The sequence below is a fragment of the Poecilia reticulata genome, chromosome 3, assembly GCF_904066995.2.
Source record: "Poecilia reticulata chromosome 3, P_reticulata-male-v2, whole genome shotgun sequence".
Lineage (NCBI taxonomy): Eukaryota > Metazoa > Chordata > Actinopteri > Cyprinodontiformes > Poeciliidae > Poecilia > Poecilia reticulata.
In genome coordinates, this window is record NC_088832.1 from 32,670,741 (window position 1) to 32,686,222 (window position 15,482).

At 35.9% G+C, this 15,482-nt stretch overlaps 1 protein-coding gene across 1 annotated transcript; it reads left to right on the plus strand.

Annotated features, from left to right (window-relative positions):
• The first annotated feature begins 1 nt into the window (after position 1).
• On the plus strand, positions 2 to 13,168 carry LOC103462920 (very-long-chain (3R)-3-hydroxyacyl-CoA dehydratase-like). The gene is made up of 11 exons (XM_008405981.3): positions 2 to 137; positions 1,116 to 1,161; positions 1,244 to 1,317; positions 2,407 to 2,571; positions 3,537 to 3,585; positions 3,700 to 3,810; positions 5,033 to 5,160; positions 7,798 to 7,910; positions 7,984 to 8,090; positions 8,168 to 8,299; positions 9,144 to 13,168. The coding sequence occupies exons 1-11, from the start codon at positions 57 to 59 to the stop codon at positions 9,218 to 9,220; spliced, it is 1,083 nt and encodes a 360-aa protein (XP_008404203.1). The 5' UTR covers positions 2 to 56; the 3' UTR covers positions 9,221 to 13,168.
• The last annotated feature ends 2,314 nt before the right edge of the window (positions 13,169 to 15,482 follow it).

Genomic DNA, 15,482 nt, shown 5'->3' on the forward strand with positions numbered 1-15,482 from the left:
GAATGAATTTTCTGATTCTTCGTGGCGTGTAAATCACCAGTTATCGCAGCGTGGACATGCAGATCCTGACCCCGCAGGTTTTCTGGGCGCAGCGGCACGGAGAGATTTTTCTCCGGGTGGAACTGAGCGACGCTTCGGTGAGGCAGTCCGACCCAACAGCCACCAGCTGTGGGTTAACTGGCGGTTAAAGTACTTGCCAAAACATACCCATTAATAATTAAAATAATTAGGATTATTCACCGTTTTCTGTGCAATGTTGTTTTCTGTTCTCCTATAGTTCTTTTGTTAGCTAGTGTCGGTTGATTTAAAGAGTCCCTGCGCATGACGTCAGCACGCTGGAGTAGCAAAACGAGTGCTGACTAACCTGAGACCAAACAAGAGAAAGTAAAGGTGTTTTTAAAAAGATGATGTGAGAGAAAGTTGAACTCTAACATTCAATTGTGGCGACTAAACTAAATCAATTAAATGCGACTCACAAAATTTAAAATATCCAAGTGTTTCTTTAATATTTATCTGTAGTTTAGCTTAGCTAAGGTCCAGAAGACGTAGTTTTTAAAATAAACACTTTAGTTCTTTATCGGTATTTTTTGATGGGCTCTTTGTTTGAATATTGTGCTCTTCATACCCAGCTGCAGGTTAAAACCTTCTGATCCTGTATCATCTGTTGGGTAGTAGGTTTATTAAAAATGCAGGACCTTTCATGGCGGTTCCGGATCTTGTTCAGTCTTAAAGAATTGCTTAATTAAAGCTTAAACAGGCGTCCAGAAAACCTGCTGTCAGGTTGCATACATCAGTCATTTACCTAAATAACACTAAAATACAACAGCATAACACTTTGTGTAAAAGCCTGTAAAAATAAGAAATTACATTCAACAGAAAAATAATCATTCGATTATAAAGTAAATATTTCTGTTTTTCCAATAAAATCTACTGTTTATCACCAATTATTGAAGTCTGAAAAGTGATTTTTGTCTTCATTGTAAGTTTGGTTAGTAGAAAGTCACTTTGTTCTGTGAAATACTGAGAGTTTAGAAAATAAAAGCTTAAATTTAAACTCCATCCTGATATTTTGTCAATTTTCCTGGTTTTAATCTTCAGTTTTCTGTGTTTTCCAGGATGTTGATATCAGTTTGCAGGGGCACAACACACTCCAGTTCAGAGGTTTGTCTCCTCCGTTCATAAATCTTCTGCTTTGGAGATAAATATCCTATAAATGGTTAAAAAAAATGTTTCTGCTCCACAGCTCAGGGTCATGGAGCTAAAGGAGACAACCAGTACGAGTTCAGCCTGGAGTTCCTGGAACCAGTTAAATCTGAGGTCTGGATACAAACTTGTTGACTTTTTCTAATAGTTAATGTTCCAAACCGCTGTTTTATGACTGAAAACAAAATCTTGTAACGCACACACACTTATATATATATATATATATATATATATATATATATATATAATATAGAGAGAGAGAGAGATATATTTCAAATATGTTTTTGGAATCCTTGAAAATGCTTGAGTTTTGATTAAATGTTTTCAAGGTTTATAAAGTTCTTGATTTCTGTATAAAGTTTTTAAAAATGCTTCATATTCAAACTGCAGAGTTTCGTTATAAAGTGCAACCAACGTTTGATTTAAAGTCTAAATTTGGAAAATGTAACTTATAGTTGAAACCTACTGCAGTGTATTAGAGCCATAGTAGATAGAGCAGGAAAAAAGTAAATTTTCACCAAAAAACTCAGAAACTTTGAGATTAATCTCTGAAAATGTTGTCTAGAATTTTAAATTTTTCAAACACGGAATTTTTTTTAGAAAAAACATGTAAATTTCTGAGATTCAAAAGTAAAAAATGATGAATTTTAGAACGCAGACGTTTCCAAGTTTGTTCCAGAATTTTTTTTATATTAATCTCAAAATTTGAAAAAAATAAAAATAAAACGTGGAAATTTCCGAGCTGCTAAGGTCAACAATTAGAAAAAAAAAAATCAAAAAGTATTTTAATATGAAAAATTTTCAGATTTCCAGAAAATGTTGAGATTAACCTCAACATTTCTGTGCTTTTTGGGAGAAATGTTCTTCTTTTCTAACTACGATGACCTTAATATTCATTCGTAGAGACCAGATATTTAAAGATAATAAAGGGACACATGCACTCTTTTTTTTCTCACTGTCTGAAGTTAAATCAGACCAAATTTCTCTTGTTTTATGCTAGAATCACCAAAATTATTTCCATTTGCTCAATTCCAGAAAATTTAGCAAGAAAATTTTGTAGATTTTATTTGTAACTGTCTACCAGTCAGATGTGCAGAGTGTTTGTGAGATATGGCTTCATATATAGATGTTTTATCCTATTTAAGCTGCCCTGCATTTGTTTCCCAGTGAGGTGAAGCTTTTGGTCCTTTCGGTTTGCCGTAGATCCACCAAAAGTCGACGCAGCGCCAGGTGGACATTAAGATCCGGAAGCGGGACGAGCGCTGGTGGGAGCGGCTGACGCTGCGGGAGAAGAAGCCGCTGTTTCTGGCTCCGGACTTCGACCGCTGGTTGGATGAGTCGGATGCTGAGATGGAGCTAAAGGCCAAGGCAAGAACCAGACGAACCGCTCTGAGGGAGAAAAGAGCAAAACTTTTAAATCACGCAAGAGCCGACAACATCCAGTCGGCCATCGATTCATCCGTCCATTTATGTTTATTCATTTGGCAGATTTATGAAGACTTATCCTCTTTTTCATCCATTAATGTGTTTAAAATGGACCAAAAATTTATTTTTGGAACTTTAATGGTGAATTCTGTTAATAAATTGAAAAGTAAGGTAATTTTATTTATGTAGCACATTTTCAGCAACAAAAGGAAATACAAACAAAATAACAAACCCAAGGAAAGGGCAAAAGAAGAAAAAATAGACTAATAATGTTGATCTAAAGTATGTAAACTAGATACTCCTGTTCTGGTTTGCTAGATAAGTATAAGTAAATATTCTCTGGGCTTTCTAAATATCCTCTAAAGTAATGAGTACTCCACAGTTTCTAAGTAATGATAAAAGCTAAATGTTCCTGTTCTGGAAGATTTTTTTCTGGATTCTAACTTCGTTCTAGTTCCTCTTCTGGATTGCAATAATATCTAAGAAGTATAATATTAGTCTAAATAGTGAGTGACTAATCTAATTCCTTCACTGGGTTAAAAATGAGAACTCCACATTGTCTAACAGGCAATAATCTAAATAATAACTGATAAGTAGGATGAACATTTGCCTTTGGGTGGATATGGCACATATATAGCAAGATAAAGACGAAGACGTGTGTCTGTAACTATGACGTGTTTGCAGATTAACCCACGTCGCTCTCAGCCTGTTTTCCCAGATAAAGTCTCTGAAAAGATGGAAATATCGAGAGCGAGTCCCTGAGAGTTCAGCCATAAGATTCTACCGGAGAGATTTAATTTACTAGTGCAAATCTACAGGAAGCCATGATTTTTTTTTATGAAATAAATTGACCAATGAGAAATGTAAACATTGTAAATATGGAGCTTAATAACTTTCTGTTGTTTTAGGAGGAGAAGATCAACAAGATCAGCGTGGAGTCGAGAGTTCGTAAAGATCGTGAGTCGTTTTAATTTCTACCATCAAGTGTTGCTACTGTCGACCTTTTCTGTCAACATGGACATTTATTTTTATTTGTGGGTGACAGAAACTTTTCTCCGTCTGTTTCCTCAGCCTACATCGGCCTGAAGAAGGGATACCTGTTCATGTACAACCTGGTGCAGTTCCTGGGATTCTCCTGGATCTTCGTCAACATGACCGTTCGACTCTTCATCCTCGGTCAAGGTTTGTTGATGGAAAAAAAAAAGGAATCACACTAAATGCACGTATCGTCTTTCACTGGGCAAAAATCTGGTTTAGCTGCAACCAAAAACCTAATTTAAGTGTTTAGTGTACGGTTGAAACCAGATGTTTTGGATTAAAATACACAACATTTTTATTTTCTCAGCATCTTAGCATTTGACGTGATTCCCGATCGAGAGTCTGTTTTTTATTATTAATTTTCTGATCCACTATAAATACTCTAAGCCTGAATTGTGGGGCAGGAGGGGGGGAAAAAAGCAACAACAAAAAAAAACTGAGAAAAAAAGATGAAATTCTCAGAAATTTGGAATTCAGAGAAAAAACTGAAAAAATTCAGAATTCTGAAAAATCAGGAGAAAAAATTCATCCATCCATCCATTTTCTTGCACTCTTGTCCCTTACTGGGGTCGGGAGGGTGGCTGGTGCCCATCTCCAGCTAACGTACCGGGCGAGAGGCGGGGTCACCTGGACAGGTCGCCAGTCTGTCGCAGGGCAACACAGAGACACACAACCATGCACACACACATTCACACCGAGGGGCAATTAGGAGAGGCCAATTAACCCGACAGTCATGTTTTTGGACTGTGGGAGGAAACCGGAGTACCTGGAGAAAACCCACCATGCACAGGGAGAACATGCAAACTCCATGCAGAAAGACCGGGGCCGGGAATCGAACCCAGAACCTTCTTGCTGCAAGACAACAACTCTACCAACTGCGCCACTGTGCAGCCCAGAAAGAATTCAGAATTTTTTTTCCTCCATTGGTCTTAATACTCTTTTGTTTCAAACTTTTATTTAAAGACATTCTTTACTGTCTATAAAATATCTGGTTTCAACTGTTGACAGAAAACGGAAACAGGAATCACTTGCAGAACGTTTGCGCTCTTTATCTGCTTTTAAAATTCATGGGTCGCATAATGAGATGCTGGAGCGACATTTTGGTCGAGTGTTGGGTGACAAAAACTGAAAGGAGAGCCAAACAATCAGGTTCACGCCGCGATGAAACGGAACAGGAGTCCGGCGGCCGCAGCCGGACGCGGCGCTCTGCCGGCCGGGTTGGAGGAGCTTTTCACAAAACGACTCATTTGAATAGAAACAGGAACAAAACAACGCTGCAGGGATTTGTTTTGCAAATGATCGCCGTTATTTGTGGTGCAACGTGCCGCTTAGTCACGTTTGTTCTCGTGTGTCTCGACCTCCGCAGACTCGTTCTACGACACCTTCCACACCACGGCAGACATGATGTACTTCTGCCAGATGATGGCCGTGCTGGAGGTCGTCAACCCCTTACTGGGTCTGGTTAAAACCGGATTCTTCCCTGCGATGATCCAGGTACTGAAACCAGAGCCTTGAGTTTCTTCTGCTTTTTGAACCGTTGCAGCAGGAAGTGAACTGCCTGTCCCCACCTGGATTTAACTAAGCTGACAGGTCCGATCCCAGTAGGGATTAAATGATTAATCATGATTAATCATTTCTCATTTAAAATAAATTGTGGGTAAATATGTTCTACCTGGTTCAAATGCGGTGTGAAAATCTTTTAAGGTATCTTTAACTATACAATTATTAACCCTTGTAGGCCCAGGTCTAAATGGCCATTCCGGCGCGCAGTCTTTCTCTTCTCAGTGCGTCAGAGCTCGCTACGAAGCCATGCAGCGATCGCTAGCAAAACTACTACCAACACTACACACACCACAAACTCTAAATAACATACTTACTGTTTAAAAAACCTATCGAAACACTCTTAGTAAAATCCACAGCATCAATTCTCCCTAGTCTCTTGCCGTATCCAAATCCCCCCCCCTCCTCGTTTGTCCCCACGTGTCTCCGTTCTACCTAGCAACAGACCGTCAACACATTTTCATTGGTTGTGTCGAAATGTGGTACAGTTAGACCCCCACACAGTAAGGCGGAAATGATCGATCATATTCCTGGCTTTATTTTTAAGTAAATAACCACAAAACCAATATAAAAACACCACTTTTATAAAGTTTGAAGTCCGTACTGTCCACCAGAGGTGAAATGAACCCTCGGTATGCCGTCTGTGTTATTACGAAGCCTTATAAATGCGTCATGTGCTTGCCCGCTCCACAGCGGGCTTCGTCCCGGTAGGGTTAACTGAGCTAATCCAAGAAATAATCACCAGCTCAGCCCTGCATTTATGCAGAAAGGACCAAACTTTCCACATGCTGATGTCAGAAATATTTTTATTTTTAGCTAAAATGAATCTTTTACTACAAACGATCAAACATTCACCAAAGAAAATGTTTATTTTCTTATGTAAAAACAAATTGAATTCCACATTTATTTGCATCTTTAATATTTTTCTAATATTGCATAAAAAATCAGCAGAGTGGGCCAATTTTTAAAATCCAATTAATCGTCAGAATAACCGATTAATCGATATCTAAAATAATCGTTAGTTGCATCCGTAGTTTTGAAATTTGTTATTAATCTAAAGTTTCTCTTATATTAGTTAATCCTGACTCTGATAAAGGACAGACATTTAGCTGACAGGTTCCCATTGTCAGCTAAATGTTTGGAAAACATTCACTTTTTACATTTTTTTTACATTTATTATGAGTAGAAAGAGAAAAAGAGTGCAGCTCTATGAAACTAGATGCCACCTGTGCACCTCCAGATCAACCTACTAGAAGCTTAAAGGTTGTGGTTTCTGCTGAGTCGACTCTCTGGAGCCTCTGCTTTAGTTGAAGCTCCATAAAGTGTTTTCTGATCTCCAGTTTTCCTACATTCATTTCTATTTTTATTAGAGGTGTGCCGATCGATCGGCCACTGATCATAATTGGCTGATTTCCGTGAAAAAGTGTATGATCGGTGATCGGCGATCATTGGCTCTTGTTGCCGATACCGATCACCTGCATCTCATTTCGCAGCCTGCCTGTGCAGCTGGTCTCTTTCCTTCACTCTGCGCAAACGCGCAGCAACAAATCCTAAGTGGTGTGGAACTATAACACACTGAGTGAATGGGGACGTTTGCGTGTTGCGGCAGAAAATTGAAGCAGGTCAAAATGCATCAACACGACGAAGCTAATACGACATAAAAACAATGACATACTTGACGGAGTTTGGCTACATCGAGGCTCACTGCAGTAAAAAAGACATATGGAGGATCAGATAGCAGGTAAAGCAGCACAGCTACAAACACTCACCCGGATTAGAATGACGGTCAGAAAGCTAAACAAATAACCCGCAAAATTATTTAAGTCTTCGAGCTGCGATGTAAGACGCTGGTTCTGTTCTCGCTGTTGAACCGCTGCTACGCTACAGGTAGTAATATTTCACAGACGGAGCGCCGCTTCTGCTCCACCTGGTAGTGACTCTCACACCGAACTTCTGCTTAAAGCTGCAGCATCTAACCTAAAAAAATACATTTTACATACATACATAAAGCTTTCGCTGTCCTAACATGAGACAGATAATCTCTAAAAAAATAATCGATCTCCTCCCTGCTCTGCATAATTACTCCGCTCAGTCAGAAACAGCCACTCAGAACTAGCAGTAATCAGCTAGCCGCCATGCTAACAGGAAGTTTTCATTCAGTAACTCTGGATTGTTTATTGTAATGGATCCTGTTTTTGCCTTTGAATGTTAAGTTTTATACTTGAATTTTTTTGGCAATGTTGAGAGGTTTTATTTTGGCTCTTTGCATTATTTAGCCTCTTCAGAGCCTTCATATGTTATCAGTCTGTTAAAGATAGTATTACTGACAGCAGTACAATTTGCACAATGCCTGTTTTGTTTAGTTTTCTTCTTGGAAAAAGTTAATAAAAACAAGTTTTTGTCTAAATTAAGGTGAATTCATGGTTCCTTTTTCCACATAATGTAACCGGTAGTGCTTTTGTAATAATTATGTGATCGGTATTGGTGATCGGCCCTCATGGGTGATCGGAATCTGTATCGGCAGGAAAAAACCTGATCGGCACATCTCTAATTTTTACATTTGGTCTTTAGGTGGCGGGGCGGAACGTCATTTTGTTCGTCATCTTCGGCTGCCTGGACGAGATGCAGAACAAGGCCGTGGTGTTCTTTGTCTTCTACCTGTGGAGCTCCATCGAGATCTTCAGGTGAGTTTGGGTCACCTGGGGTTCTGGTTGCTCAGCGGGTCGTGTGTTTCAGCTGCAGCTCTTTCCGTGTCAGATACCCGTTCTACATGCTGGCCTGCATCGGCACGGACTGGAAGCTGCTGACGTGGCTCAGGTACAGCCTGTGGATCCCTCTGTACCCGCTGGGGGTCGTAGCTGAAGGTTTGTGACCTCTGACCTGGGGAAGTCGCCGTCAGCGGTGGGTTTTGGTCGTTTAGAGAGTTTGTTGTTGTTTGCAGCGGTGGCCGTGATCCAGTCCCTGCCCATCTTTGACGAGACGCGTCTGTTCAGCGTCCCGCTGCCCTCCGCGCTCGGACACTCGTTAAGTTTCTCCTACACGCTGCAGCTCTACCTGGTCCTCATGTTTCTGGGTGAGAAATGCATGTTTTCCTGTGAAATACTGAAGAGTAACAGCACTTCAACATATTTTACTCAAGTAAGATTTAAAAAGTATTTGGTAAAAAGTCTACACAAGTCCTGAGTAACCGATCAAATTATCAATCACTTAATATTTAAAATTACATAATCAGACTCACCAAAATGACAATAGTTCATATAAGGAACGAAAAATAAAATCAGGCAAAATAAATTGTTCTAAATCTGTTTCTTACAATAAAAAACTTTTACATTTTTAACAAAATCTGCCGGTGTGTCTTTCTGGTGAGTCTTTGGTTAAAACGTTTATTTTTCATCCAGTGGGTAGAAAATCTAGAAATTTTACTCAGAGCAGAAATACTTCAGAGTAAAATTACTCCAGTAAAAGTACAGCGTAGTAAAAACTTCTAAAAGTAAATTTATTCAATGAAGTTACTCAGGTAAATGTAATTAGTTACTACCCAACTCTGCAAATAATCATCATTCTAGTTATTGATTAATCAATTATTTTGACGATTAATCATTTCAATGGTAAAAATGTTTTGAAAGCTACAAAATATTCTCATTAAGTTTTCTGGCATTCAGTAAATAAAAATAATTCTGGTGATTCAAACTGAAAAAAAAAAAGTCTTCAGATGATCAGAAAAATGTCTTTATTATCTTGAAGCATTTGGTCGATTAAATTTTGGGTTTTATTCAGAAATTTGAATTTACTTTATTACAAAACTGCACAGTTGAATATCAAGCACTTTCCAAACCTTGAAAACACCTAGACAAAATTCAAGCACTTTCCAGGATTTCCAGGCCTTGTATTGTAACAGAAGTTGTCCTTTTCTGCAGGACTCTTCATTAACTTCAGACATCTGTACAAGCAGAGACAGAGACGATACCGATCCCGGAAAAGGAAAGTCCACTAACGGATCCACTTCCTGTCTTTCTCCTGACCTGATCAGGGGTTTGGTTTCTCTCCAATGCCTTCTCCTCCACTTCAGACTTTATCCCGTCACGTCCTGCTCTCACTGAATCTATTATTATTTAAAGGAGCAAATGATACGTTTAAAACATCAATGGGCATAAAATAAGTTTTTATTTTAAATGTGACTAAATCTGATTATTTTAGGTTTTGACAAAAAAATATTTTGTTAGAATCCGATGCGTAATATTATTATTTCATAACACAAAACTATGAACAATGAGAAATGTGTTTAATTAAAAACTAAAGAAACAATTGTTCAACAATAAACTAGACATGCAGCATTTTAATAAAACACATTCGGTTGTCATTTTTGTGGGAAAAGTTTTTGTACACTGCAAAAAAGTATTTGTGGTTTAGTTTCTAGTCCAAATATCTTAATATAATTGAATTAAAACAAAACTAAATTACAAGTAAGTTTTCAGTAAGATACAGCAGCCAGTGTTAAGTCAATAATTCCCTTATATTGATGGAAAAGGTTCTAGTTTACCGGTAATTATTTCTGTTATAAGTGAAGCACTTTTTCATTAATATTAAGCAATTAATATAAAAAAAATTACTTGTAAGTTAGTTTTGTCTGATTTCAAGTGAGCTAAAAATATTTCCACTAAAAAATTATCCCAATAATAGTTGGTAAAATGTTATTTTTGCAGTGTAAATCATCACAGAACCAAAACAAAAATAATTTTCAAAGGTGCCTTTTTCAAAGAAACAAGTTTTTTCTCATCTGTTTGGAGAAACAACTTGATTTGGATCCGTCTCTTTCTGTCGAATTTAATAGATTAACTGTAGATTTGAGCAAAAAAGCTGCTGGATAAATTTTTTTTAAATGAAGGAACATAAAAGCATCAATACTTGCATTTAATATTCCAATATTTCAGTAATAATTTTGCTCTAATTGAAAAATAAATTGCACTTTGGACACAGCTGATGTTACAAACGTTTGTTTTGCACAGCTTTAAAACATTTGTTACATGTATATATATTTGTTTTAACTTCTGGGACATAAAAACTCCCAAACATAAATATTTGAATAAAAAATACACAATTTGCACCACTGTTAAATAAATGGTATGTATAAATAAAAAATGATTGAAGACGGACAAAAAAAATCATATTTTTTAAAAAGCTGATAATTTATGTGCAATGATGATAATTATAATAAGTCAATTGGTTTTTGTTAGAAAATGCTCATTTGCTGGTTTTATTTCGGTTTTTTTAATAACTTTAGTTCAGAAACTCATGCAGTCTGGTTTAATTAAGGGCTTGAACTTTAACACATTAATTTTATTAATTAAATGTGGAAAAATAAACACATTCAATATGTTTGGTTGAAAAAAGTAAAGCCAGAAAATCCCAAATGCTTTAATCCAAATTAATTTTTGTTTATTGATTAGAAAATACTTAAATATCAGTTTGTACTTTAACAAATGTTGGTATTTGATGGAAATGTGATTTACTGATTATTTTATTCTGCACGTATCTTTTATTTTGGATATAAATGACGGTTTCTGCATGGGAAAAGACCAATGCATGATTTTAATAGCTGTTCTTCTGCTGCACTATCAGTTCGGTAACAATCATGCCGATCTCTGTGGTGCGTTCAAAGACACTGTGTTTTTGACAAGTCAGAACATTTTGTAATATTTAAAATAAAAAAGTTGGGATAAAAACAATGTAGAGATTTTTTGATGCAACGTTTATGAACCTCAACTTTTAGCTGCGTCAATTTTTTCATCCTCATCTGTGATATTTATCATATTAATCTCAATTCACCAAATTTACAACATTATCTTTTCAGCTAAAACAAAACCAGAGCATGGACAGAAAACAGAATATAAAGGATGATGTTGATTGCCTTTCTTAATTTATCAATATTAATTCTCAAACTAGTAAAATCTTTGGGAAACGTCTCAACGAAGAGGTGAATTTTGCATTTTCTAGAGCTAAAATGTCTTTCAGGGAGATTTTAGCATCAGCTGTTACTCCAGTTAGCTGGTTTAAAATGTCCTTTTTCAGGTCTGAAACTTGAATAAAACAGCAACAACGGGTAATATTGGAGCAACTGTGGGCCACATTAATTTGGTCCACATTGTTATATTTTCATTAATTAAATCCAAAGCAAATGTCCATTTTGCTTTAGAAACTAGTAAGTGTAAAAGTTTTATTAGCAGCAGGTTGTTTTCCTCTGCTCCTAAAGTTCAATCTAAACTAACAAAATAAATATTTCTTTAGCTGTTGACATATATGAACACTTCACATTTTCTGCAATTAAAACCACTAAAAGAAACGCAACTGTGTTTATAAACTTGCGTCATGCAGTTTGGACTATCTCAGTTCCTGAGCTGGGTTTTATAAGCAATTAGCAACTGTTTGCTAATGGCTACGTTTTTATTATTATTTTTTATCTATTGGCACAATGTCGGCCAAGCCGCCCTGAAGAAAGAGCCATATAATATATTTTAATTTCCTTTTTATGCTTAAATTCGCAGCTGCTTTTCTGCGTTCATTTTCTGCGTATCTTAGTCCATCAAAACGGCGCAAAAACACCGGTTATGGAGCAACGTAGCGCAGTTTAGCTCACCTGGAATCAACGACGACGATAGAAACTCCGATCAGTTTAATGGCTGCACACATACCCGTAAAAATAGTTAATTATTATGACTATAGCCGCTCAGACAGCCTCTATCTGCCGCAGTGCCTTTTTTTTTTTAGCTCATTTTCGGAGAATCTCCATAATCAACGGCCGCCATGTTTGTTATTCTCCTGTTCAATACTAGCTAACTCAGAGCTGCCCTCTAGTGGCTGAATGGTTCAACAACATTAAAAGCATGAAGGCAGTGGCACTTTAAAACGTTAAGATCGCACCTACTTAGACGCACAAGGGGAGCGTAAATAAGCTTTAAAAAAATAAAAATAAAGTCATAAAATTATGTAAATAAAGTTGAAATGACAAAATCATAGTATTATCAGAATATTATGCGTGTGTTCTCATAATGACTTTATTTTCATTATTTTGACTTTACAGTCATAATATTAAGACTTTATTCTCATTTCGACTTTATCACAGTTCTATTTTTTCCTTAGTATGGGTTTAATACTCAAAACATTTTCTGAATGTCACTATTTTTTCTCTCCTGCGTTTATTAATTTTTACACCATGGGCTTCAACACTCTTAAGTGATATGTCAAATTTAATGTTTCTGAATTCAGACAGTTTTTACTTTAAAAAGCAAAAACGTTTGAGTTTTATCCCATCTGCAGGGTGAAAACCTGCTTCTCAGCACATTTTACTGATTTTTAACATATCAGTTTGTTCACCTGTATATTATTTTATTTTATTTTTATTTATAAATATAAGCCTTATAGACTACTCTTCTGTGAGTACTAAGATCTGTACTTTTGTGTTTTTCTTGGACCTTTATGCTGGAAGATTTGGACCAGTGGTGTGCCAGTCTCCTTAAATAATGAAGAATATTTTCTCCTGTTGATTTTCTAAGTTTTCTTTTGCGTTTTGTGTCTTTCAAATGGTTACAAAGTTGTGATTTAGGTGCCAATCATGGCGCCAAGAACAGTGTGGCGTTTGATTGGGGAATCTTTTAGCAGCCGGATGAACTGAAATAAAAACTACTACTAAAAACGAAGCAGCAGGAGAGGAAAACTTATGTTTTACTTTTATTGTTTCTCTCAGATTACTTTGAGTGTTTTTAAAGTTTATTTTACAACATGAAAATGTTTGGGCTGTGAGTCTTTTCTAGACTGTTTTATGATTTATTTTGCATCTCAAAGGTTTCATCCAAGGCTGTCACTTTTTTTTTTATTTAATGTTCTGTGTGATATAGCTTTAGCATTGTAAAATAAAGACCTTTGAATAATAAAATGTGTAGTTACATTTCATTAATTTAATTATTTTTGTTATTTTATTGCTTTTGATACTGAAAGATATTGCTGAGGTTTGTAGAGAAGCAATTTAATATATTATTAACTATCTTCAATTGAGTTTTTTTTAATTATATGTTATTTGCTTTTTTGCATAAAGCATTAAACTTGGATGGGGTCATTGAATAAACTGACCTCCAAATATAGATTTTTCATCAGACTGCCATGTTGAATAGCAAAATGGCTGCCAAACATTTTTACTCCTAACTTATCTTGTTTATATAATAAATTATGTTTAATAATATATTACAGCTGCATTTACAACCTGATTAAATTACAGATTTACTTCTGAATGTTGGATTTTATTTAAGGGTATCAGTGTAAGGAGGATGAATATAAATGCAATCACTGAAATAAGTAATTTTGGCAAATATTCTACAAACTTTTAAAGTTTTTCATTTATTTTACTGCTTTCTATTAAGAACAAAAAGGTAATACATTACATTAGTAAGTTCATACAGTAATGCAGGGGAGCCCAAAGTCGGTCCTGGAGCTCCCGCATCCTGCATGTTTTAGTTCTCTCTCTGGTTTAACGCACCTGGATCAAATGATGGTTCATTAGATGGCCTAAGAAGAACATTAACCTGCTGAAAAGGTTGTTACTACGGTAGCACCAGGGAGAGAACTAAAATGTGCAGGATGCCGGAGCTAGAGGACCGACTTTGGACACCCCTGCAGTAAAGCGTTCATAGCTAATTGTAGAAGTTTTGGGTTTGAAATTTGATCAGAGTGTGACATTTGGGTTACAAAACGATCTTTGTTGTATTGTATTTTCAGAAACGAAACCGAGAGAACACTCTTATGAGCAAACTATCTTTGACGTTTTTTTTCTCCGGTAACCATGTCAACAAGAATTTAGGCAGTTAGCCGAAAGTAAATGACTCGTATTTGTAAGTATTTTTGTTTTGGAAGACACTTAAGACGTGTTTTACTGAATTCTAATAGATTAATAAAATATAGAGCAATGTACATAATCTTTAAATGTAGCATTAAGATGAGCGTATTAGCATATAGTAACATTTATGTTACTTTATGTTAGTATAGTAGCATTACTTATAGTAATGAATTTAAGTTATGAAAGAGTTTTGAGTTTAGCAGTCAAGTTTTGTGAAGACATCGCCTTAATTTAGAACAAGATTTGAAATCAATGAATGTTAAGTCAAAGAGTATAGTCTTTATACTCTAAATGTTAAAAAAAAGTACCATAAGGGACATTTCTACACATTTTTGGCTTCTAAATAGGAAAACTACTATACTTAGCCAAGTCAAACCTTGAATTTTCTATAACTAAATGAAATATGATCATTTAAAATCTGTAAATAATAGCAATCAGGGCTAAAACAATTAATAGTGACAAAGCCATTGTTGAAATAATTGTCAACTAATTTAGTAATCAATTAATCGTTAGCATCCATACCCAAGAAAAGCAATTTGCTTAAAAACAATGTATTCAGAAGACAAATTCCAAAATTGTGCAGGAAATATATACATTTTGCATTTAAGACAAACATTTCCTTTATCTGTAAATATTTTCTAGCCAGAACCTAAGTTGCAGTTTAGCGTAAAAAAAAATCATATTGAGCGGGTTTTTCACCCAATTATTAATAAATTAGACCAAGAAAATGATCAGATCAGCGCTACACTGTGATGTTAAATCCAGCAGAACGGGTTGAACATTTCACATTTTTTAGCTGCAGATGCATAATTTGCTTAATGATCAAACTAGGAATGCAATGTTACTGCATTTTAGGCAATAAATATGTTCATTTTCTTATTTTAAAAACATAAATTGGGCTGTCTACATGTATTTTTAATATAGCATAAAAAAGTTGTTTAAATTAAAAATCTGCAGAATGTCAATTTTTTTATCCGATTTATCGTAAGAATAACGGTAGATGCGGTCTGCAGCAATAAGTATGTTTTTATTTATTTTTAAAATACATAGTTTTACATGTTGAAAATTTAAGTTCTAATCATCTCACTTTAGCTTTTAAAAAAGAAAACATCCTTCAAACTTTTACTCTACACACAAAAAAGAGATTTTAGCGCAACATGAGTCTGTTAGTTCTTTCTCCTGGCAGACCGAACAGAAATATGTTTCATCGTTTTGATATTGGACATCATTCAATGAGGCAACACCTGGTGACCACACCCAGCCCGACGCAGGGTCTCCTCCGGACCACCAATGCGCATCCAGCCGCCGCTGGCAGCGCATCCTCCTGAGGGAAGGGGAAGGTGAGAGGCGCTTCTCCTGATCTAATCCGCTT